This window comes from Megalopta genalis, chromosome 12, assembly GCF_051020955.1.
Source record: "Megalopta genalis isolate 19385.01 chromosome 12, iyMegGena1_principal, whole genome shotgun sequence".
Classification (NCBI taxonomy): Eukaryota; Metazoa; Arthropoda; class Insecta; order Hymenoptera; family Halictidae; genus Megalopta; species Megalopta genalis.
In genome coordinates this window covers 13,057,383-13,081,148 of record NC_135024.1, presented here as the reverse complement: position 1 = coordinate 13,081,148, position 23,766 = coordinate 13,057,383, and the positions used below count along the sequence as shown (strand labels likewise).

General features: G+C 39.4%; 1 protein-coding gene across 14 annotated transcripts in view; it reads right to left on the bottom strand.

The window, feature by feature from the left end:
• Positions 1-23,766, bottom strand: part of sei (potassium voltage-gated channel seizure) — a 324,051-nt gene that overhangs the window by 161,715 nt on the left and 138,570 nt on the right. For all 14 annotated transcript variants that reach the window (XM_033474900.2, XM_076525504.1, XM_076525513.1 and 11 more), the window contains one exon: positions 2,577-2,766. In XM_033474900.2, the coding sequence (XP_033330791.1) occupies positions 2,577-2,766 (190 nt within the window). The remainder of the gene's footprint in view (positions 1-2,576; positions 2,767-23,766) is intronic.

Sequence of the window (23,766 nt, the reverse complement as noted above, 5' to 3'; positions counted from 1 at the left end):
TGTTAAGGAACAAATTACCGTGACGCGTCCCGAGTGCGAACAATGTGAAACTTCGTTTTGAAAGGGGTTGCGACAGCGCCTGTTCCCAATGAAAGCGCGAATCAAAGGAAGCTGTTCGAAGTCGTCTAGAGTCGCCGGCCGATAGATCCGCTGGAAATGGACAATTTCGGATACGTTCCGGTGATTCTATTAGCCTGGCTCGATACCGCGGGCAGCATCCATTACGCTCGATCATCGGGGTTGCTAGGGTAATTGAAACGGATGGAAGGAGCGGCCGTTACGGCCGGATTAATCCCCGATATCCGGAACGCGTCTGTACGGACTTGAATCGCGAGAATTAACTCCTATTCGATCCGTCTTAACGCCGCGACGCTATGCGACGCGATGACAACGCGTTGGCGACATAATCACGTAACAAGATCCTTCGGTTGGTGAAACGTGCGCGGATAAGCTGCGTTAGGCCTTCCCTATCCTTTAATTCGACTGATCCAGACGACCCATTTGATTTATTTAAGTCATTTGATTTATTTGAATCGTTCGTTTCGTTCGTTTGTATTGGATTTCACCGACTATATGCACCGACTAGATGCCTTTTTCCGGGGCTTGCACTTTATTGCACTCCCACTGACTACAAGGAACTCCAGTCCTTTATAGTTCTTTTATGTCATCGTTGTTTTTCTCATAAAGATATGTTTGCCCAGATTTTCTTTACAGTTGCAGTAAATCCACTTCAATTGCCCCACGGATTGTAAACAAAAATGAACAATTTGGGCAGGGGAGATTGGCATCTATAAAAGCAAGCCGCAAGACTCGAACAATCGTATCTCCTCTTCCCAAATTGTCCATTTTTATTTACAGGCTGAGGGACAATTGGAGAGAATTTATATTATAAATATATAAATAATATATATAAATAATAATATAATAAATATATAATATATATATATATATATATATATATATATATATATATATATATAATATCTATAATATATATTTCAAAATAATATATATATATAAAGTATATACAGTGGCCCAAAAAAGTGTTCGTACGCCTTTTGAAACGCAATAACCTTTTTTTGAAACTGGACTAAGGGACTTGAATTTTTTTCAGGTGATAGCGGGACTAGTCTACTAAACGATGACCGAAATGCTTTTTTTAAATTTTGCTATTACTTGGAATGACAAAAGAATATAAAAGAACTCACGTTTTTTAACTTTTTCATCTGAGCCTATAACGAAAATTTAAAAATGCCTCTCGCAGATCTCGGTATCTTACATGTATGCTGAAAATTTTATTGAAATCAGTTGACGTTGTTATGAGCTACAAACAGTTAAAAATAGCGGTAATCGAAATTTTCACTACTTTCGACCCATAACAACAAGAAATCTTGAGTTTTATCACGATTTTGACTAAAAACTGGAAGAAATCTGCAGTTGCAGATTAAAGTTACAGGTAAAGAACGAGAGTTCTTAAATTTTCTTGTCATTCCAAGTAATAGCAAAATTTAAAAAAAGCATTTTGGTCATCGTTTAGTAGACTAATCCCTGTGTCACCTAAAAAAATTCAAGTTACTTAGTCCAGTTTCAAAAAAGATATTGCGTTTTAAAAGATGTACGAACATTTTTGTGGTCCACTGTACATATATCACACTAGGATACACAAATTATCATTGTGACAGTTCTGTTCTGGGTAAACATCTATTACTTATCAAACAATATTATTGTTACTGTTATTATTTATTGATAAACGGGTTGAAAGCCCTTTAAATACGCAATAGTTTACACATAGAAGTAGCACATTATACGGATTATGTGACTGCACTGGTGTTACTGTTATGCAATTGACGTTTAAAGGTTTCTGGGGAACCGGTAAAAGAATCGATGTTGCCATCTGGTATGCGTGAAACTGATATTATTCCAGCAATTTGATTCACTCGAATCATTTAATTTAGTCGATTCATTCGATTCATTCGAATTCATTCGAATTCATTTGAATTTATTCGATTCATTCGAAGTCATTTGAATTAATTCGATTCATACGAATTCATTTGAATTCATTCGTTACATTTGAATTCATTCGTTTCATTCGAATTCATTCGTTTCATTCGAATTGATTCGATTCATCCGAATTCATTCGATTCATCCGAAGTCATTCGATTCATACGAAATTATTCGATTCATACGAAATTATTCGATTTATCCGGATTCATTCGGATTCATTCGATTCACTCGAATTCATTCGAATTTATTCGATTCATTCGAATTCATTCGATTCATTTGAATTTATTCGATTCATTCGAATTCATTTGAATTCACTCGTTTCATTCGAATTCATTTGTTTCATTCAATTCATTCGAATTCATTCGATTCATCCAAAGTCATTCGATTCTTTCGAATTCATTCGATTCATCCAAAGTCATTCGATTCTTTCGAATTCATTCCAATTTATTCCAATTCATTTGATTCATTCGTTTAATTTAATGCAGTTGATTCAGCTGATACAGCCGAATTCGACGAATTCGGCGAATTTGACAAATTCGATGAATTAGATACATTTGATTCGCAGTACTTACGTCGCTGACACCCTCGGGACTGGCGATCGGCGCGGTGGTGCTGGGCTGTGCAACGTTTGCGGTCGCTGCAGACGTTGCACCATTGTTGCTCCCAGCTGGCGGGTGAGGGAGGGGGAGAGGCGGCGGGGGCGTGCCAGTCCTTCCAGGACCCCAAGATTCCATCATCGTGGGTGAACCACATGTTAGCGGGCTGGAAAATATAGAAAGACGGGTTCCATTAGACGGCAGAGCGAGGCCGGCCGTGGCCGATCGACCAACTACGAACGAAACTGGGAACTGCCTTCTCCGATATATCGAGAACCACCTTCCCCAACCTAGGACGCCTGGCGTCCCTCGACATCCGGTAAGGAAAGCAGTGTTTCGTTCATCCGGTGATCGAAGCTAACGTTGAGCAGTACAAAGCACGAGCCGATGTCGGTGAAAATAGAAATCTGCACGGGCATCCGTAGTCCGGCGATCGAAATAATTCATTCCTCGCGGGGGCCGATCGCGATGCAAGTTTCATCCGACGGGGAAGAAGAAATTGTGCTTTTACGAGGCTTTAGAATCGGAAATCGCTGGAATCCAGAAGCGTACAGTCTGGCCGATTCGCCGCACGTACGCCCCGTCGATCGATCCGGCCTCGTAAAAGATCAACGTTCATCTCGCCGACGCGACGGACGAAACGAGAGAAGTCCGCGAAAAGTTCCGCGAGATTCCTCGTTCGACGTGCCTTTATTCGATAAACGTTGCAGCCGCGACGACCGCGATTTCCTATCGTCGGAACGAACGCGTGTTCATCGACGAGGCGTCTCCGTCGACGATCGAGGCCAACGCGAAACCAGCGACGCCTTAATCTCGAAAATACTCGGTTAGAGTGTTCGGGAGCACGATGAATCGTGGGAATCCGAAGATTATGGCAATGGTCGATACGGAGCGGAGGTCAGACTTCGGAGTGAAGTGTGTCAGTGTTAGGTCAGACTTGTCAATCGATAGAGAAGCTGACGAGCGTCGGCGTTGCTTGTCCCGCGTCGAGACGCGACACACGGAAACGCGGTAACCCTTACCCCGTGGTAACGCGAGCGAGTAACCCTTAACCCGAACGGGTTCGGCTTTGTTTTGTAAACCTCGAGGGTCGGCTGCCACCCCCGCTGGCTCGTGTTTTATGGTTCAGAGGTCGAGGAGTTCGGCCCGTTTCCGGGGCGCGCGTGAGAAATGGTCCCGAAGATCTGCTTGTTTATCGCGAAATTTCGAACTTCCTGTTTTTCCGGCGGGACTTCCTCTCTCTCTCTCTCTCTCTCTCTCTCTCTCTCTCTCTCTGTTCTTCGGCATCCTTTGGCCGCCCCTTTCGCGGAGATTTCAATACCTTCGCCAACTTCCGGAGACTCGAACGGCCCTCCTTCCAGGAGAGCTCGCGAGACGCCCCGTAAATTCGCGACGATCGCCGGACATTTTCCGATAGATTACGGAGCACGCTCGCGCCGATGACGCAGGCGATTCCAAGATCGTCCGTGCCGCGGAAAATAGAGGCAACAAAAATGCCGGCTGTTCATACATCGATAGGCATTTTCTCGCAAGAACGGCGACCGTTTGCCGCAACATTTGCCGCCGAGCCGCGAACGCGCTAACGAAAGGTGTCCACGGTAATTGGCCAGAAAAAAGCTACCCTCTGTGCAGTCGACCGGCGACGCAACCACTGTTCCGCACGGTCCCGGATTTGTAATTGCGAGCTCGCAGTCAGGGATTCGTGTACATTACGCGGAAAAATTGCCCGGAATTTGTGGAAAGGAAAACACGAATTAATCATTTGTTTGTCAAAATTGATTCTGGCGGAGGACGCGACGCTTCCCATTGAGGAACTAATCAATCAGCCGGCGGAAAGAAGACTCGGGGAGAAATTGGTCCAAGTACTTGGCCAAGTAAGGTTACTTGCCAAGAAAAACTCGATCGTTTATTTGTGAAACAAGTCGCTTTTCGCGGTCTCTTTTCGTGTTCTGTTTACCGCGTGCAAGCGATCACTTTAAGAAAAACGCCGTTGGCCCTTACTTTGGAACGCCTAAAGAATATCCAACAATTTTTGTGACCAAATGTGATACATTATAAAAATGTTACATCAAATTAATACGCAAACTATTTATTTATTTATCAAAATTTATTTTGTCGCCTTTCAAAAAACGTCCCTTTTGAAATTTTCTCAAACTCTAAAGAAACCATTGGGTTGGCAACTAAGTAATTGCCGATTTGTTCAATGTAATAAAAAATTTTTTTTTACTTGGAATGAAGTTTAATCTGTAATGTATTTTCTATTTTGTTCGATGACCTTTTGCCATCTCTCTGACAACTTGAAAATTCCACGCTCGTAGAAAGTCTGATCCTTTTCGGCCAAAAACTGAGTTAAGTGAGATTTTACAGCGTCATCGTCATTAAAAGTTTTACCACGAAGGGAGTTGTCCAGGGATCGAAATAAGTGGTAATCCGATGGCGCGAGATCAGGGCTATATGGTGGGTGTAACATCAATTCCCAACCAATATCCATCAATTTTTGCCGAATGGACAAAGACGTGTGCGGCCTAGCATTGTCCTGGTGGAAAATGACACCTTTACGATTGACCAATTCTGGTCGCTTTTCTTTGACCGCTGCATTCAATTTGTCCAGTTGCTAACATTCACGGATAATAAAAAATAACATAATAATAATAATAATAATTTTATAATATAACATTTACGGATATCATAAAAATGGGAGTGAGAGACATCTATAACTGAAATCGGCAATTACTTAGTTGCCAACCCAATATAACTTTCAGCTCCTTCGAAAAGTGGTAATTTGAATGTACGAAATAAGAAAAAATCACACAGGACTATATCTGGTGAATACGGTGTTTAATCCATAACGCTTGTTGAGTTTTTGACCAAATATCTCGCGTTTCAAGATCGAAGTGTACAACGGAGCATTATCGTCGTGCAAAACCCAAGAGAATCGTAAGAATCGTACCTCCTCTTCCCAAATTATCCATTTTCGGGAACAAGCTGAGGGACAATTATAGAGAATTTACTGTATTACCGATACCGAAATACAGTAATTTCTCCCTAACTCGCGCTCAGATTGCGCACAGAAATTGACAATTTGGGAAGAGGAGATACGATTATTTAAGCCTCGTGACTCGTTTTTATAGTTTTCTCTGCCCAAATCTGCTCTATTTCCGGCGATTATTTTCACGTAAATGCCTCACAAGACTCAATTCGTATTCTTTGTTGTCCGTTTCTCCAGCTGGAAGAAATTTCGACCGAACAACGCGACGGTAATCGAAGAAATCTGTGAGCATGATTTTGACTTTTATGCGAGCTTGAAGCAATTTTTTGGTTTACGTTCGTTTCCGAAGCGTTATTCCGAAGATTGTTGGCTTCTTGGTATGTCGTGTTCATAAATCCGTGTTTCATCACCATTTATGATGCGCTTCATGAACGTGGACTCGCTAGAAATCGATACAAGAAATGTCGTTATGTTGTGGTTTGATCGTGACGTGGTTGCGCTTTGATTTTGATATCGGCGTTGCGCCAAAATGTTATAACTAGTTTACGGATTTTTATGCAAAACAGAGATTGTCTGCATTAATTATAAGATACAAAAGCCGCGTAGGAATTTTTTCCCTTCTTTAGTTATTTCATTGAACTGAAAATAAAATAGCAATACTTTGAAATTCTTTACGTGTTTTCGCTGTTTTGTATTCGGTGTACCTATTTTTAACGCAAATGCATAAAATCCGCACTGCGGATATAGCACTGAAACGGATTATAGTAGATTCTCCCCAATTGACCGTCAGCTTCGAAACAAAAATGGAAAATTTGGGAAGTGGAGATGCGATTATTCAAGTCGCGTTTTTATTTCCCGACTCGTTTTTATAATTGTTGACAATCGGTTACTATAAAAACGATTTGCAAGGCTGAATAAACGTATCTTCTTTTCCCAAATTATCCATTTTCTGGAACAAGCTGAGAGACAATTAGGGAGAATTTACTGTATTACTGATACCGAAATACAATAATTTCTCCCTAATTCGCGCTCAGATTGCGCACAAAAATTGACAATTTGAGAAGAGGCGATACGATTATTTAAGTCTCGCGACTCGTTTTTACAATTGTTGACAATCGGTAACTATAAAAACGAGTCGCAAGGCTCGAATAATAGTATATTCTCTTCCCGATTTGTCCCCGAATTAGGGAGAAATCACTGTACGTATTGGCATTATTTCGGTATTCTTATGAAAATAATAATAATAATAATAAGATTCTAAATTTATTTACACTTTATCTTCACTTTTATAGTGATTACAGTTACGCGACATTCTATAGTCCCGTGCGTTTGAAATTCGAGACATCATTAGCGAACTTACCGAAGCAGTGATTCGTGTAATATTCAATTTATTTTTGCTTGCAATTTGTCAACATTGTGTAAATGTCATTCCAATTAACGCGGCGACAGTGTGGTATCGAAATGTGACGTTGGTAGGTATGGTGGGGTATTACGTACTCCAATCTATTTCTTTAACAAAGTGTTTAAAAAATAATTTTAACAATGAAATTTTTAATTTAAATGATACATTTGTCAATGATGTTGTAAAGAATACAAGGCTATGTGTATTGATAATTTAAAAATTGGTAAGCTATGTCAGAGCCGCCACACCGATGCAAAGTTAATTTTAGTCATTAGACAGAAGATTTTAAAAAAAATGTATTAAATAAGCACAAATAAGAAAAATACTGATAATTATTTGTCTTTATATTGTATATGTGTATCGGTTTCGTCATCACTTTGCCACCATTATAACAATTCCTGCAGAATCTACTTTTTACCGGACTGTCTTCCGTGTCAATTCAATTCTCGTATTCTCGTTTCAATTTTATTTCGCGAACGTAAAGTTCGGCCGTTTGCTTCTGTAATTAAATTTATTTCATTTATTCCTCGTCGTTTTGTAAAACTTTCTGTGTTCGTTATGAAATCGTTATCCATCGAGTCAATCGTTCGGTGGCCCGTTGCGATATAAATTGTAATAAAAATGGAGAAACCGGAAAAATGATTAGTAATTAAAGGTAAATATATCGGTATTTTTATATAATAGTATCAAGATCGTATCAATATTTTGAATTTCGGTACAAGATTCTGTTTGCAGCCGAGGCTAAAAAATGTAAATGCATCTTAATCCTTTGCGAAAGGATTTCATTCACAACTAGGTTGATCATTAGTGACATTAACAATTTTCAGAACAAAACAACTTTTGTTTCGAGTACATTTTTACATAGAAAAATTCAATCTTGTTTTGGTTTAGAAGAAATGAATAATGTTCATATTTAACGAGGCTATTCTATTCTATTCTATTCTATTCTGAACTTTTGAAAAAATCAATTTTTTTGCACATTCTTAAAGGATATGGTTTCAAAATTATATCTCTGGAACCTCAAGTTCGAATTCCTAAAATTATCGAGGTCATGATTGTTTGAAAGACGCGAGACCATAATATCATTATCGATATATACTAAACTTTAACACTAAACCTACCAAGCAGTAATACTAACTGGCATGTACTGCTTCACAAAAGTGAGAAGACCGAATTTATTTAGAATTTATAAAGTTTTTATTACAAAACTTGCTCCAATAATATAACTTATTCAAGCGTTTTCCACGAAAGAGTCTCGGAACTTTGCAGAATTGCAAAATAAGAAAGCGGTCACTTTGACCGCGGTAGATTTAGTGTTAAAGACATTTTTCTCGAAACTATGTTTTTCGAAACGGTGTCCATGATATCTCAAAACCTACTCGACCAATTGAATCAAAACTTTAAGCACGCATTTAGCACATGTTCAACTATCCCTACTAGAATCAACTAAAAATGAACATTTTTTCTATTGTTTGGGCATCCGAAGTTTAATGAAACATGCGAAAATCAATAATCGAATTACGAAGTATCGCCACTTTTTTAATTACCGACTTTTTTCTTTCGTTCTAGTTCCTGCCATAACCAAATGAGACGTGACAAATAACCGTGAGACGATCTTTTTTAACACTCGATTTACGGGGCACAAAAAACAGCTGTTTTATATTAGCCTATAAAAGTAACAATAAGACATTTATTCTGATTTTTAACAAGTGTTATTGTAACATTTGCCGTAAGTATAAATTGAATAAATAACGATTTACGATTTACGATTTTTACGATTTTCATAATATGAATAATCGTATATTAAAAAATTAGTGACCCGTTATATTGACGAGTTCCGTAAATCTAGTGTTAAAAGCGACGATGTTCGAGAGCATGCAGTGCCACTAATTGTAACTTCTTTTTTGTCTCAACAAATTTCAAAACATCGTTGAAACACATACAAGTAAACCTTGTCAATTTGACTGCAACAGGTAAAACAGTTTCGCTAACAGAGTTAAAAACACACGCGCACACTTCGCACTAGGATACCCCCTTAATAGATCCTGTATGAAATTTAAATCACGTGTCTGGCTCGTTATGCATATAGCAAGGGGTTAAGACAGGCCACTCACACGTTGTGTACCGCGTCAACACCGAAATGAATTTCTACCGAAAAATCCGGCGAGCGGGCGTTAATCCTACGAATTGTTCGGGGTATGCTCAATTTACCGGAAATTCCGACGGCACTCGGATGAAATTTCATATCGTTCGCAGCGACTGGGCGCGAAGGGACACGGGGTAAGGGGGAGGAGAAGTTGTATTGGGCGTGTTAGGGTGGCGACAAGTTCACGGCGGTTTCGTTTGGACGGTTTCCAACGGTTACCGAGCGCGTAATGAGAATTTCCCCAGCCGTCTCTCTCTCTCTCTCTTTCGCTCTCTCTTGTTACGATACGTCCATCGGCGCGCATATATCAACCAAGGAACAAATCAACCCCATTCTCGCGAGCTTTCGCGGCTCTCCGGGGCCGCTCCGTACGCCATGCGCTATGCAACGATGCAACGGCCCGTCCCCGGTCGACCATTTCTATGCATCGAAGCGCATAGATGCAGTCGCGAGGGAACACGGTCACGCTTGTAATTTCATTGGGATCAAGCAGCGAGCGGACGTTCCTGCGACAACCGAAATAAAAGTCAAGAAAAAATGCTGAGAGAGATTGATCGGGATCCTCCCACGCTCGCCGTTGTACTCCTCGCGGAGCTCCTCTGTCTTTCTCGCTGACCGTCGAACCATCGAATTAGTATTCTTTCCGGGAACAAAGCTCTCCGATTGCCTCTCGTTTCTCACCGAAAGAACAATCTCGCTGATTGGATCGCGCCGCCGGCTCTTTGTACCTTGAACGATCCATCGATCACTTTAATAAACCGTCCATAAGCATTTCGATTTCTCAGTAATTTATATGATACACAGCGATTTCTGTTTAATAACTTCGTGATTTTAACAGTGCCGTACTTTTCCGATTGCTAGTTTTGCAACTTTTCGTTCCATTAAGTCGCTTAGTATTCATAAGAAGTTGTCAAATTTTCACTTCTGTGTTAATTGATGGTCGAGCCCTTACTGATAGGAATCGCATAATTTGGAAATGGGGAAAGCGTCTTATACATTTCTTTCGCAAACTTGTTACATAACATAAAGGATTATTAAGATTTTGTATACTTATTCTAGAGACAATATGCGGCAAATGCAGTGATCCAATTTTATCAAAATTGATTAACGCAAGTTAAGCTGCAGTGTCAGGCTGCAGGTGTTGAAAGATGTCAAATTATTTTAAATTTTGCGTTAATTTGGCTTCGAGTGCAAAGGGCCTTTTGACTGCCACGGCAAGTGACGCTACTTTCTCCTAACAATGAAAGCTGAATTTTTATTACAATCTATCAAGTAAACTAAACTTCGTTAGAGTCTACAAAGAGCATGCCAAAATCGCTACATTTCTCAAAGTTTTTTGTTGCATGAAAAGTTTGCGTGGAAAATCGCGAGTTTTGCTATTTTTAATCGTTTGCAATTCGTAACTTATTTATTGCAAAAATTGATAAGAGAAATGCAGAATATTAAAAACAATGGAAGAATTTAAGCGCACTGTTACATTATTTTCAATTAATTAAGACTATTAATCCTCGGCCGGCGGAATATATTCACAACTCTATAGTTAACGATGTTCATAACCATTTGCAGTTTTCTATATTAATTTTTCGAAACATATTTTTGAAGACACTTGGTATAAACCGAATGGGCTTTTCCTTGTTCCTAATGTAACAACAATTTATTCAATTTAATTGTCGATGAACATTCGGTCAATATGTGATCCGGTACAAAAACAATTTAATACAATTCTTAAACGAGATTTTTATTTTGCATGAAGATTCATTGTCTACTGATAATCAGATCAAACAATTTCGATAAAATCTTCATAATGCATATAGTTATCGAGATCTACAAAACGCATTCTTTCAATTTTCGTTATAGACTCATATAAAAAAGTTAAAAAATGAGAGTTTTTTATTTTCTTTTGTCAATCTAAGCACTAGCAAAATTTGAAACAAGCATCCCAGCTGTGGTCTAGTAGTAGTATTATTTAGTGCAGTTCAAAAAAAGTTATTTTGTTTTAATAAGGTTCCGAATATTAATCAAAGTCACTATATACATACACTGAGACACGAAAGTAATCAAACGCTTTATAAAACGGAATAACATTCGTTATAATCGGACCAAGCGATTTAAATTTTTTTGAGATGTTGAAGAGATTAGTTTACTAAAGAATAGCAGGAAGGTTGTTTTCAAAACTTGCAATCGGTTGGAATAACAAAAAAAGAGTGAAAAACTCTCGTTTTTTAACTTTTTTATCTGTGCCTATAATAATTTAAAAAATGCCTCTCGTAGACTCGGTAATTTTTATGCATGCTGAAGACTTCATCGAAATCGATTAACGTTGTTACGAGTTACAAACAGTTAAAAACAGCGATGATCGCAATTTTTACAACTCTCGACCGATAACTGCAAGAAATCTTGAGATTTTGACATCTTTCAATATCTGTATCTTGTCTCTGCGACGACCCATTTTAATAGAATTTTCAACACGTATATAAATTATCGAAATGTACAAAATGCATTTTTTCAAATATTCGTTATAGGCTCAAATAAAAAAGGTTTAAGATAACATAATTTTTAATTTTTTTTATCATCGAACAATTTTTTGGCCATTGTCTAGTAAACTGATCTCTCCAATATCTCAAAATAATTTAGATCACTTGGCCCGATTAGAAAGAAGTTACTAAGTTTTAAAAGGCGTTAGGATACTATAATACTAAAATGCTATACCCACTGTACATAATATACAGTCACGCAACGTGATCAGCTTAATTTATTCTGTTAATAGTGGCTTGATCGAAAACTTTTTCAACTAAAATAACATGGTTTAATGAAGATGATTGTACCAAATTTTAATCAAGATGATTGTACCAAAGTTTTTGTCAACCCCTTTTTTCAAAGTTATCAAGGTTTTTTACAGGTAAACCTACAATTTCTTTTGTTTAGATTCGTTTAAGATTTTTTAGATTTGTTTAGATGAAATTTTTCGCATGTATATAAATTATCGAGATGTGCAAAATGCATTTTTCAAATCTCCGTTATAAGCTCAAAGTTGGAAAAAACATAATTTTTAATTTTCTTATCATTCCAACCATTTCAAAAACAATTTTGATCACTTGCCTCGATTAGGAAGGAAAGGCCTATGTTTTAAAAGGCGTTCGAATATTTTCGCGACTATTTGTTCAATATACAGGGTGCCTCAACATTATGGTACTTCCGGGAAATGAGGGGTCCCTGTGGTCATTTGAAGTAACTTTTTCCTCAGCGAAAATGCAATCCGCGGCTTTGTTTACGAGTTATTAACGAAAAACAGTGACCAATGAGAGACGAGCACGGCTGGCGCTAGGCGGCCCAGCGGACGAAGCTCAGTTCCGCTCATTGACTCGGCCGTCTCGCGCCAGCCGAGCTCGCCTCTCATTGGTCAGTGTTTTTTGTTAATAACTCGTGAAACGTGTCTCGGAGAAAATTTCTGTAAAGGAAAAAGTTACTTCGTTTCCCGGAAGTACCATAATTTTGGGACGTCCTGTATAAAGTGAACTTTGTCGCGCTCCAGTATTAAACAACCACGAAATATTGCATTGGCAACTAAGTAATTGCCGATTTCAGTTATAGATGTCTCTCACTCCCATTTTTATGATATCCGTAAATGTTATATTATAAAATTATTATTATTATTATTATGTTATTTTTTATTATCCGTGAATGTTAGCAAATGGACAAATTGAATGCAGCGGTCAAGGAAAAGCGACCAGAATTGGTCAATCGTAAAGGTGTCATTTTCCACCGGGACAATGCTAGGCCGCACACGTCTTTGTCCACTCGGCAAAAATTGATGGATATTGGTTGGGAATTGATGTTACACCCACCATATAGGCCTGATCTCGCGCCATTGGATTACCACTTATTTTGATCCCTGGACAACTCCCTTAGTGTTAAAACTTTTAATGACAATGACGCTGTAAAATCTCACTTAACTCAGTTTTTGACCGAAAAGGATCAGACTTTCTACGAGCGTGGAATTTTCACGTTGTCAGAGAGATGGCAAAAGGTCATCGAACAAAATGGAAAATACATTACAGATTAATCTTCATTCCAAGTAAAACAAAATTATTTATTTCATTGAACAAATCGGCAATTACTTAGTTGCCAACCCAATATAATAAGACACGTCGAGTGTCTTATTCTTTTGTCGAGCACTGTAGGAAAAATCGGGGAGGTCTCCGTACGCAACGTCGCATTCATTTCGACCCCGGGAGACACCGTCACCTAATAATTGCAGTTCCACGCTCGACGAGGATTAAGGGCCAATTATTCGAGCATCCGGACAGGCGGTAGATTCTCGATTACCGAGCGAAGGGGTTGAAAGCGCGAGCCCGCGATCACTTTGGAACCCGCGGTGAAATTATCGACGTTTACCGCGGCCGGACAGCCCTGACATCGATTCCTCGGCGCAGCGTGTTGACAGAATGATTTCGTAATACAAATAGATCCACATAATGGACTGCCGTTTTTTTCTTCGCCCTTCCCCCCCCTGCCGGCCCCTCGCGTCACCGTTTCCCGCTCTCCTTTCGCCGCGGCTGGCAACTTTACCTTGCGGCTCTGCACGCTATTGTCGGGCCGGGTTCAAGGAATTTACATGCCTAAAAACTGCGAAATTGCTGTCGTGCATTTGCATGGCCACCGCCGCGCCGCCCCGCGCCGCGCCGCTTTAATATGATTCATTATCGCGTGCCCGGCGAGTTCATCTTTCTTGGCAAGCGTGCCGCGATCACCCGGATTCCGGCGCGATGTGACGCGGCCACGAGAAAATCGAAATGGCAAAGTTCATCGTCGAAGTTTCGCGACGATCCGTTCGGAAACGGACCCGTTTCCCGTGGCCTTTCCTGTTTCTCCTTGGACGTTGAATTAATCGCGTGGATCGCCGCTGGTCACGGTTAAATATTCATAATCGTAATCAGCGAGCGTTTCGTTAGAAGAATAGCTAATGAACGGCCGCGTTTCCCCACGTTCTTCACACGCCATCGCTCTGCAAAAATACTCTGTGCGGCAGCGTTTCGCAGAGCGGCTCGCCCCGTGCCCGTTCGACCGAAAACACAGTTTTCCCCTTTGAGCGAGGCAAAATTCGGCGCGGATCGGTATCGGCGCTCGAGCGTGTTCTAATCGCGGAAACGTAACCTTCCGCGAGGCGGCGACAACACCGGACAACGTTATACGGAATCGATGTGCAGCCTGTTGGACGACGATTCCGATGCGAGCAGATACGATTTCCCGGTGGGAAATACTTTTATTTGTCAGCCGGCGTGGCTCGATCATCGAGGCCCGTCGATGAAATTACTTTGACCCGGTAATATTCCCAGCCGCAATTTCTTCTTAATTGCGGCTCGAACGAAATACGCTCGGCTCCTTCGGATCGCCTAGTGCGTGCGAGCACGCGAAGGCCTCTCAAAACAACTGCACACTCGCCCCGATAGGTAACCGACACACGTTCCATTTCGCGTCGTCGTTGCTGTTCGCCTAATTCCGGCCGTACTTGCAACTGAAGCATCTGGGAATCGCGCGAGTCCTCGCGAAACTAGCCCACGAGTTTCAACGAGAGTGCCGTCCGACTAGGGACGGGCGATTCCGGTGAAAAGAGTCGATACCCGAAAATCGATTCCCGTTAAACATCGTTGTATTAGAATCGATTACTTCTAAAACAAAAAAAGCATCGAAATATCGGAGACAAAAATGACTGAGAATAATGCTACTTGTACGAAACAATGTAAGAAAGGAGTAAGGTAGAAAGCTCTGGTGAAATTAGTACAGTGAATTGGCCTTAGAATGACAAAATTTCAGGTTGCTGTGAATTTTCCGGTGCTAGTCTTACGCCTATGTGATTTATTGCTACGTTGATGCTACGGTTCGACGAAAGATATCTCAAAATGGTCTCTTTCGGTATGTGTCAGGTAAGAAAATCCGCGGAGCTACAAGGTACGTGACCAATCTTCGTCGAATCGTGGCATGTGGCCTTCGAATTGTCTTCGAATCGTGGCATGTGGCCTATGAATTGCCTTCGAATACTGTCATGTGGCCTCCAAATTGCCTTCGAATCGTGACATGTGGCCTCCGAATTGCCTTCGAATCATGGCATGTGACTTCCGAATTGTCTTCGGCTCGTGTCATGTGGCCTCTGAATTGCTTCTGAATTGCCTTCGAATCGTGGCATGTGGCCTCTGAATTGCTTCTGAATTGCCTCCGAATCGTGTCATGTGGCTTCCGAATTGCTTTCGAATAGTAGCATGTGGCCTACGAATTGCCTTCGAATCGTGTCATGTGCCCTTCGAATTGACTTCGAGTAGTGGCATGTGGCCTCCAAATTGACTTCGAATCGTCTCATGTGGTCTCCGAATTGCCTTCGAATCGTGCCATGTGGCTTCTGAATTGCTTCTGAATTGCCTCCGAATCGTGTCATGTGGCCTTCGAATTGCCTTCGAATAGTAGCATGTGGCCTCCGAATTGCCTTCGAATCGTGACAAAAAGTTAGAAATAAGAAAGTTAAGTTATCGTTTTTATTCTAACATTACTATGTATTCGTATTAATGTACACCGGCATGCTGGCAGCTGCCTTTTTTCGACTCGACTGCTCCGAGTTTCTATAAAAATGAGTCATGAAGCTCGAAGAATCGTGTCCGAGTGTCTGGCAATTTCCGTTTTCAATTCCGAGCTTCGAGACTTCTAGGAAGAATTTATTGTATATATAAAGATATGCAGCATCATTAAAAAAAATGATTATGAAGATAATTATACTGTTTTCCATTTGTTATGTATAATTAGATTCATTTCGTCTATTGAATCTGGATTCCCTTCTTATTTGTAGAATCCAAGAAATGAAAAATTATAATTGGAAAATTCTAAAAAATACAATGCTTTCCATTAACTGAAAGTTGAAAGTTATTTAACCCTTTAATTACGAAAGACGTATATATACGTCCTCGCAAGTCTACCAATATGTACGATAGTCTACAGTCTACATTTTATAGACTGGAACACTTTCGCTGCTGCACCAAGTTATCATTGTGTTAAATATTGCGTTTATTCACTATTAATATCTAATTTTTTTTCTTTATGATTATCTTCATGATGATATGCGACAGCCAGTCACAGCAACCGATTTGTTTATTTCGCTTCGTTTGTATCGATGGTTCTATCCGATTGCATCGCGTCGCCATCGTAGTTCAGAATTATAATGTTCACCCGGTAAACGCGCCGCACCGCAGTAGCTCCCTGCGCATGCGTCGCCGCCCCCACTCCCTGCGTAGCGACTTTTCCTGAATACACTGATCATGATACCAGTATCGATTGTACAAACTGCTAGTTATTTTCGATTCGACTGGGAACGAGTACGAAATCGCAATTTACCTCGATTTCTTTAATCTTCCGTCAGGTACATGCATTTTTATTTAATGTTACGAATACTTTCTGCGCTTAAATTGAAATATTTATGAAGTTCACCCGACAATTGATTCGCTGATTTACAAACTATAATTTAATTATAATTTTGTTTATTTATAAAATGTCAGTTTAATTCAGGAAAAAACCCCGGCTTCCTAGGAGCAGATTTTCATAAAACTGCGCGGCCTGTAAAGTATTAAATAAGTAAAGGGGAGGAATAATTTATCGCTGCAATAAGTGCAAGGTAGCTTGTGCGTTGACCGCTTCGTACAATGCTGCACGAAACTATTGACGATGCGATTGTTAGACTGCGGATTTTTATGTAAAATAAAAGTTTGTCTTCATCAATTGCACGAAACAAGAAGCGATGCATTTTTTCTTTCAATAGTTTCAATAAATTCGAAATAGCATAATCAGATTCTTAAATTATTCCGATTTCTTTACTGTTCCGTATTTCGCTTATCCAGTTCTGCTACGTAAATTCGTAAAATTCGATGCCCAGTCATAGTAACGACTGCAGATTTCAATAAAAAATAAAAATTGCTTGTATTCGTTGTGTTTGGTATGAAGTTAGATATAAGCTTCCTAGTGGGACAATTGTTGACGCAACGGAGCAGGACGCTTGTATCCTCGATGGGTCTCCTGCGACCCATAAAACGACGCGCACGATCGCCTGTAGGGATAGGATCATATTCGATGTATGTAAACTTATGAATTCAGACAATTTCAATAACCAAGTTTCGTCTCATTGCTTTCGATTGCTGCCCAACAGCAATAAAGTTCCATTAAGCATACTTGCTACGTAATCATTTCGTATATAAGTTGTGTTATGAGTTGTAGAACGAATACCTATTTACCTATAGGTTCGTAAACGTACTTGTAAGTAGTTCGATTCCAGACGAACCCTCCAGAAATACTGCAGCAATTTATTCGAGCTATGCTGGGAAACTTTTTCCACAATATCTATCGATCGAATACTTTATTCGCTGAAATATTTTGTTTTTTTTCCTCTTGCGTCTCTTTAATGATAAGCAGAAGTTTGTGTTTTTTTATTGTTATTTACTTTACATTCGGTTCCCATTAATTCTCAATTACTTCTAACTGTAAATAACAGTACTTTACATTTCTCAATAATTAATGTTTTTAGAAAATTTCGTATTCATGCGTTTGATCGGAAAATTTTTGGTTGTGGTGTATAATGGTGTGAATAATTATAGACTCAAGGTAACATTTACACTTTTAGTGAGATTTAAACGAAAACTTAACGACATATATCATATTTGTACATTTCTATTTTCTATTATTTTTAATATAGAAATATACAAATATGATTCTTTTCTTGCTTTCGTTTAAACATCTGAAAAAATGTAAAAATTACTTTGAGTTTATAATTATTTACAGCACTGTAGCTGAGTCATCCTGTATATTGGAAAAAATCTTAACAAAATATCGTATTCGTACATCTCTATATTAGAAATAATAGAAAATAGAAATATACAAATACAATATTTTGTTAATTTTTCGTTCAGATATCGGTAACAATGTAAACTTATTTAAATTTACTTATATATATTTATTTTATATTATATATATATATATATATATATATATATATATATATATATATATATATATATATATAATATAAAATAAATATATATAAGTAAATTTAAATAATAATATATATATATATATATATATATATATATATATATAATATAAAATAAATATAATTTAATTTAATTTAATTTTTTTTAAATATAAATAAATTAATAAATATATATACATGTATATATATATATATATATATATATATATATATACATATATATATATTTATTAATTTATTTATATTTAAAAAAAATTAAGTTACTATGAACCTACAATATACTTATTTTACTGACGACTTGAATCAGTTGAAAATTGTTAACGCATGGGCAACGACAACTACTGTATTAATGTTGATTAACGGTCTATTATTTGATTAAATCGATCCCACGTTTTAATTCCGTGAACGCAATCGTACACACCTATCGCACAGCATTATGTGATCGTTCTCGTAATTAGTCTAAGCGAAGAGTTCTGAAAAGTGTACTACTCTATTTCTCCATAATCAACAACAATAATAAAACGCTAGTTTTGAATTCCGTAAATAATTTCACTGTTTCGCATTCGATCTGTTCGGTTTCGCCACGAATGTATTGGGTTGGCAACTAAGTAATTGCCGATTTGTTCAATGAAATAAAAAATTCTTTTTTACTTGGAATGAAGTTTAAGCTGTAATGTATTTTCCATTTTGTTCGATGACCTTTTGCCATCTCTCTGACAACTTGAAAATTCCACGCTCGTAGAAAGTCTGATCCTTTTCGACCAAAAACTGAGTTAAGTGAGATTTTACAGCGTCGTCGTCATTAAAAGTTTTACCACGAAGGGAGTTGTCCAGGGATCGAAATAAGTGGTAATCCGATGGCGCGAGATCAGGGCTATATGGTGGGTGTAACATCAATTCCCAACCAATATCCATCAATTTTTGCTGAGTGGACAAAGACGTGTGCGGCCTAGCATTGTCCTGGTGAAAAATGACACCTTTACGATTGACCAATTCTGGTCGCTTTTCCTTGACCGCTGCATTCAATTTGTCCAGTTGCTAACATTCACGGATAATAAAAAAAAACATAATAATAATAATAATAATAATTTTATAATATAACATTTACGTATATCATAAAAATGGAAGTGAGAGACATCTATAACTGAAATCGACAATTACTTGCCAACCCAATATAAGATCCGCGATCGAGCGATTACGTTTTCATCTTCCTCGCGTTGAAAATGGATTACGATCGCATTTATTTGGAACAAAGCGATGCTGCTCGCGGCTTATCGTCCGATTCTTGCCCGATCAAAGCCTATCCCAGCAATATTCCTGCGCGCCACCGTTGGACCAGCATCGCCAACATTCCAGCGGAATGATCGCCGCGCCCTCGCGGCTCTGATTTCCAGCTCGTTCCTCGGAAGTCCGTCGCGTTCCGATAAATACCGCGTGCCCGGAGCATCCCTTTGTCACCGGTGTCTCAAGTCGCAGAGGCGGAGGAGGGTTGCGAGCACACGCGAGCCTCACCCTGAAACAGTCCTTGTCGCCTTGAAACGCGTTTCCTGCCGTCTCGGCCTGTTTCCGGTCTCGCACGCATCCGCTGTCTAGCTATCGATCACCGTCGACGTGTCATTCATTTTTCCTCTGGCGACACGTAGCCTTCACGGTTGCACGCTAGTTTCGCGTCGCCTGTTCCCGTTCCTGTTCCCGTACGTGTTCGCCTTCGTCTTCGATCATGGCGATACGTAGGAGAATATTGGAATTACTCGGTCGGTGTTCGGCCGACCGCAAGCGGTTTCGCTTCGGGATCCGACGCCTCTATTGGATCGCAGTCGTCGCGATATTATATTCCCAGCGGAGCGGGCTGCCCGCCCAGAAACTAGCTTGCAAGCCGCACCACCGTACGAGCAACTATGTTAAACATTTCTTGTTGTTCTGGCTCGTGAGAGTGAATAGCCCTAACGAACCTGATCGATAGGCGACTCTCTCTCTCTCTCTCCCTCTTTCTCTCTGTTTTCCACGAAAACGCCCGCGGCCCAGCGCTCCGGCAAGTAAAACGAACGAGCATTGGTCCGACCAGCCCGGAAACGCAAACGTATTCTTTGCTGGATCGCTCTTAGGCCGCTCCGGACTGCTACCTTCCACTCGACGCTGCCTCGAAAACGCGGAAATACCACCGACCCTTGAATCACTTGACATCTCGAAGGAACAACATTCGATTTGAGACACTACGTAAACCCTTCCGCGCGTTTCGATTGCTTGTCTGGAATCTATACGGTAATCGCGACGATCTCACGATTCGAAAATCGAAGCAGCTTCAGAAGATCGTACGCTACAAGCTGAAGTCCGCTTCGGCGAACGAAGAAAAGTGGAAGTTCGTACGCATTTTCTTCTCGATGCTGTCTTCGTCGAAATGACGCTGACTTTTAATTGGGTTTTGAAATTCATTTTTATCGTATCGGTTTATTTTCTGTGAATGAAAGGCAAGAGTGATCAAGAGCGAGTATCGTAAATTATTGAATCAATAAGACGGATGCTTGCAGAGTGTTTGAGACTGTCTGGACGGCTTCGAGTGATCTGATTTTACTGCTTATGTTCTTCGGAGCTTTGCGTAGCCGAGAGATAGAGCGCGAATGAGTGAACGAGTGAGAAAGAAAGAGAGGGAGAAGGAGTAAAATTGAGAGAGGGAGAGAGAGACAACTGGTAAAATAGAGCGAAGCAGAGTGTATGCAAGAGAGAGAGAGAGCGAGAGAGAGAGAATGAGTAAACATGAGATAACTAGTAAGATAGAGTGAGGCAGAGTGTATGCACGAGAGAGAGAGAGAGAGAGAGAGAGGGAGAGAGAGAGAAAGTGGCAAGAAAATGCAATGAAGGGAAAGAAGGAACAAAGAAGCAGATTTGAAGAGTGGAAGATTGGAACGGGAAAGTCGGGACGATCAGTTGTGTTGTTTCTGTTGTGTTGTTTCTGTTAACAAACTGTTATTCTTATTATCATTGTTATTTAAGTTGCGTGCTGTTCATTTTCCTACGGTGACTCGTAGAATTTCCTTGAAATAATCCTTACAATACAATGTGGTCCACGCAATTGTTTGAGCTAATAACTCCATTATTAATGCATTCACGAAAAAATGGCAAAGGGAAAAAATAAATGGCTCGTAGATCGCTACATTTGTAGGCCCTTTTAGATCTTTTTCAAGTGATCTTTTGCATGTGCAATTAACAATTGCAACATCTCTTTAAATGAAAATGCATACTTTTGATTCCACGGATCGATTCCACTGTTCATTCTGTGTAAAAAATTATTACGGTATCATGATAAAAAGATTATTAGTTTTAGAGATATTTTCAAAAAACTAGACTTAAAATATTCTGAGTTTACGGTAAAATTGAATGGCTGGAATATAAAATTTTAAAGATGTACGAAAAATTTAATAACATCGTAACACTGTTTGCAACTTATCGAAGTAATTCGAAGAAACAATTTATGTTTATTTAATTTCTGTTTCTTAGAATCGTCTTGAAACATTTTTATTGTGCATACAGATCCACAGTTCACTGATAACGTCTTTTTACTGTTTTCTGCAAAACGATCAGAACTCGATCGAGTCGACACTGTTTCGGAGTGTCGAGCATTCAATTCGGTTTGATCGTGATCGCGGCGAGTTAAGGAAGCGGGTGTCGTCTATTTCGTCGAGCGAGCATCGCGTGCCGGCCGCGACCGGTTGAAAACGTGTATTAATCGACCGGTGCTCGGCTCCATTTCCGGTCCAGCGACATCCGGCCAGCTCGACACGCGGCTTTAGGCTCTCGGCACCCTACGCTCTAAGCCCGGCACGTCGATGCATCGCTTCCGGCGGACGCACAGTGGTCCCAAGTCTTGAAAACGTGGCTAGAACCCCTAAAAATGAATTATCTCTTCTTTCGACGTGCTTTGGTCGCTTTAATGATGTCTCGATGGTGGAGTGTAAAAAAAAAAGGTGACATTTTTCTACCTCAGTGACAATTACAGCGTAATCTTCGATCAAGCTGTTATCGTGAAGGTGAAGACTAGTGTGACTTAATTAGTGTAAAGTAATAAATCTTTGGTCAGAAGCAATGGTAACGAATTAAGGAGCTATTCTATTGTGACCTTTTGAAAAAATTAATTTTGTTTTTTGCATATTCTTAAAGGACATAGTTTAAAAAATATATCACTGGAATCTTACGTGCGATCTTCTAAAATTAACGAAATTATGGTTGTTTGAAAGACGCGATGACCTTATATCATCATCGATTTACTAAACTTTAAAGGCATTTTTCTCGAAACTATGTTTTTCGGAACGATATCCGTGATATCTCAAAACCCACTTAATCAATTGACACAAAATTTTAAGTACGCATTTAGTGCATATTCGACTACAGCCTCTATTAAAATCGACCAAAAATTTTTATTTTTTTGTATTTTTCAGGCCTCCGAAGTTTAACAATACACGCAAAAACCTATAATCGAATTTCAAAGTAACGCCACTTTTTTAATTAGCAACTTTTTCCTTTTGTTTTAGTACCTGCTGTAGCCGAATTCATACTAATTAAGGAACTTTCGCGTTTTTTTATTTTAGACGAACTGAATGGCCGGAATCATGGACATCGTGAGACGATCTTTTTTAAAAGCGACTATGTTCGAGAGTATGTAGTTCCGCCAATTTTAACGTTTTTTGTTCCAAAAACTTTTGAAACGTCGTTGAAACACGTACGAATAAACCTTGTCAATTTGACTGTAAAAAGTATGAAAGTTTCTTTGCAAAAAATTCCCTAACAAATTAAAAAACACATGTCACGCTAGAATACTCCCTTAATTTAAGAAACCGAGATTATTTGCACACCTCAAATGCTATGATATAAATATAAAAGTTTTGACAACTTTAAATTTGACATATATTGAGCGAGTACGGGATATATAATTAATATGTTAATTTATTTGCTTGAAGAATGCAGTGAACGAAGATAACGATGGGAAATCCTGGGAAAAAGCTTGCTATTCAAGTTTGCATAGAGGCGAACAATAATTTGCTTTATATTCGCAGTATCCAATATTTTAGGACGCTTTTAAGTTCAGATTGGTAATCAAAGGTCCCGGAAATATTCCCATACCAAATACTTTATCATTTTGTTTCTTAAAATTTTAGATTCAGATTAGTAATCAACAACCATGAAAACCTTCGATCATCAATTTTCGATTAAATCCGTGTCGTCTCTATGCTTTGGCTCCGTTTTCCGAATGTGAAACTATGGTAAATTCTCCCTAATTGACCCTCAGTTTGTATACAAAAATGGACAATTTGGGAAGAGGAGATACGATTATTCGATTATTCTTGCGGCTCGTCTTTATAGTTACCGATTCTCAACAACTATAAAAACGAGCCGCAAGGCTCGAATAATCGTACCTGCTCTTCCTAAATCGTCCATTTTTGTTTCCAAGCTGAGGGTCAATTAGGAAGAATTGTGTTGCGAAACGATGGTTTCGCGCTTTCGAGCCTCGCATCGTGGTCACCCAGAGTCTTCGACGCTAGATAGAGATCTTCGAGCTCGGAGAAAAACTTAGCCTTCGAGCAGCCTCCTCCGTGGCCTTTCTTCTGTACCTTTTTA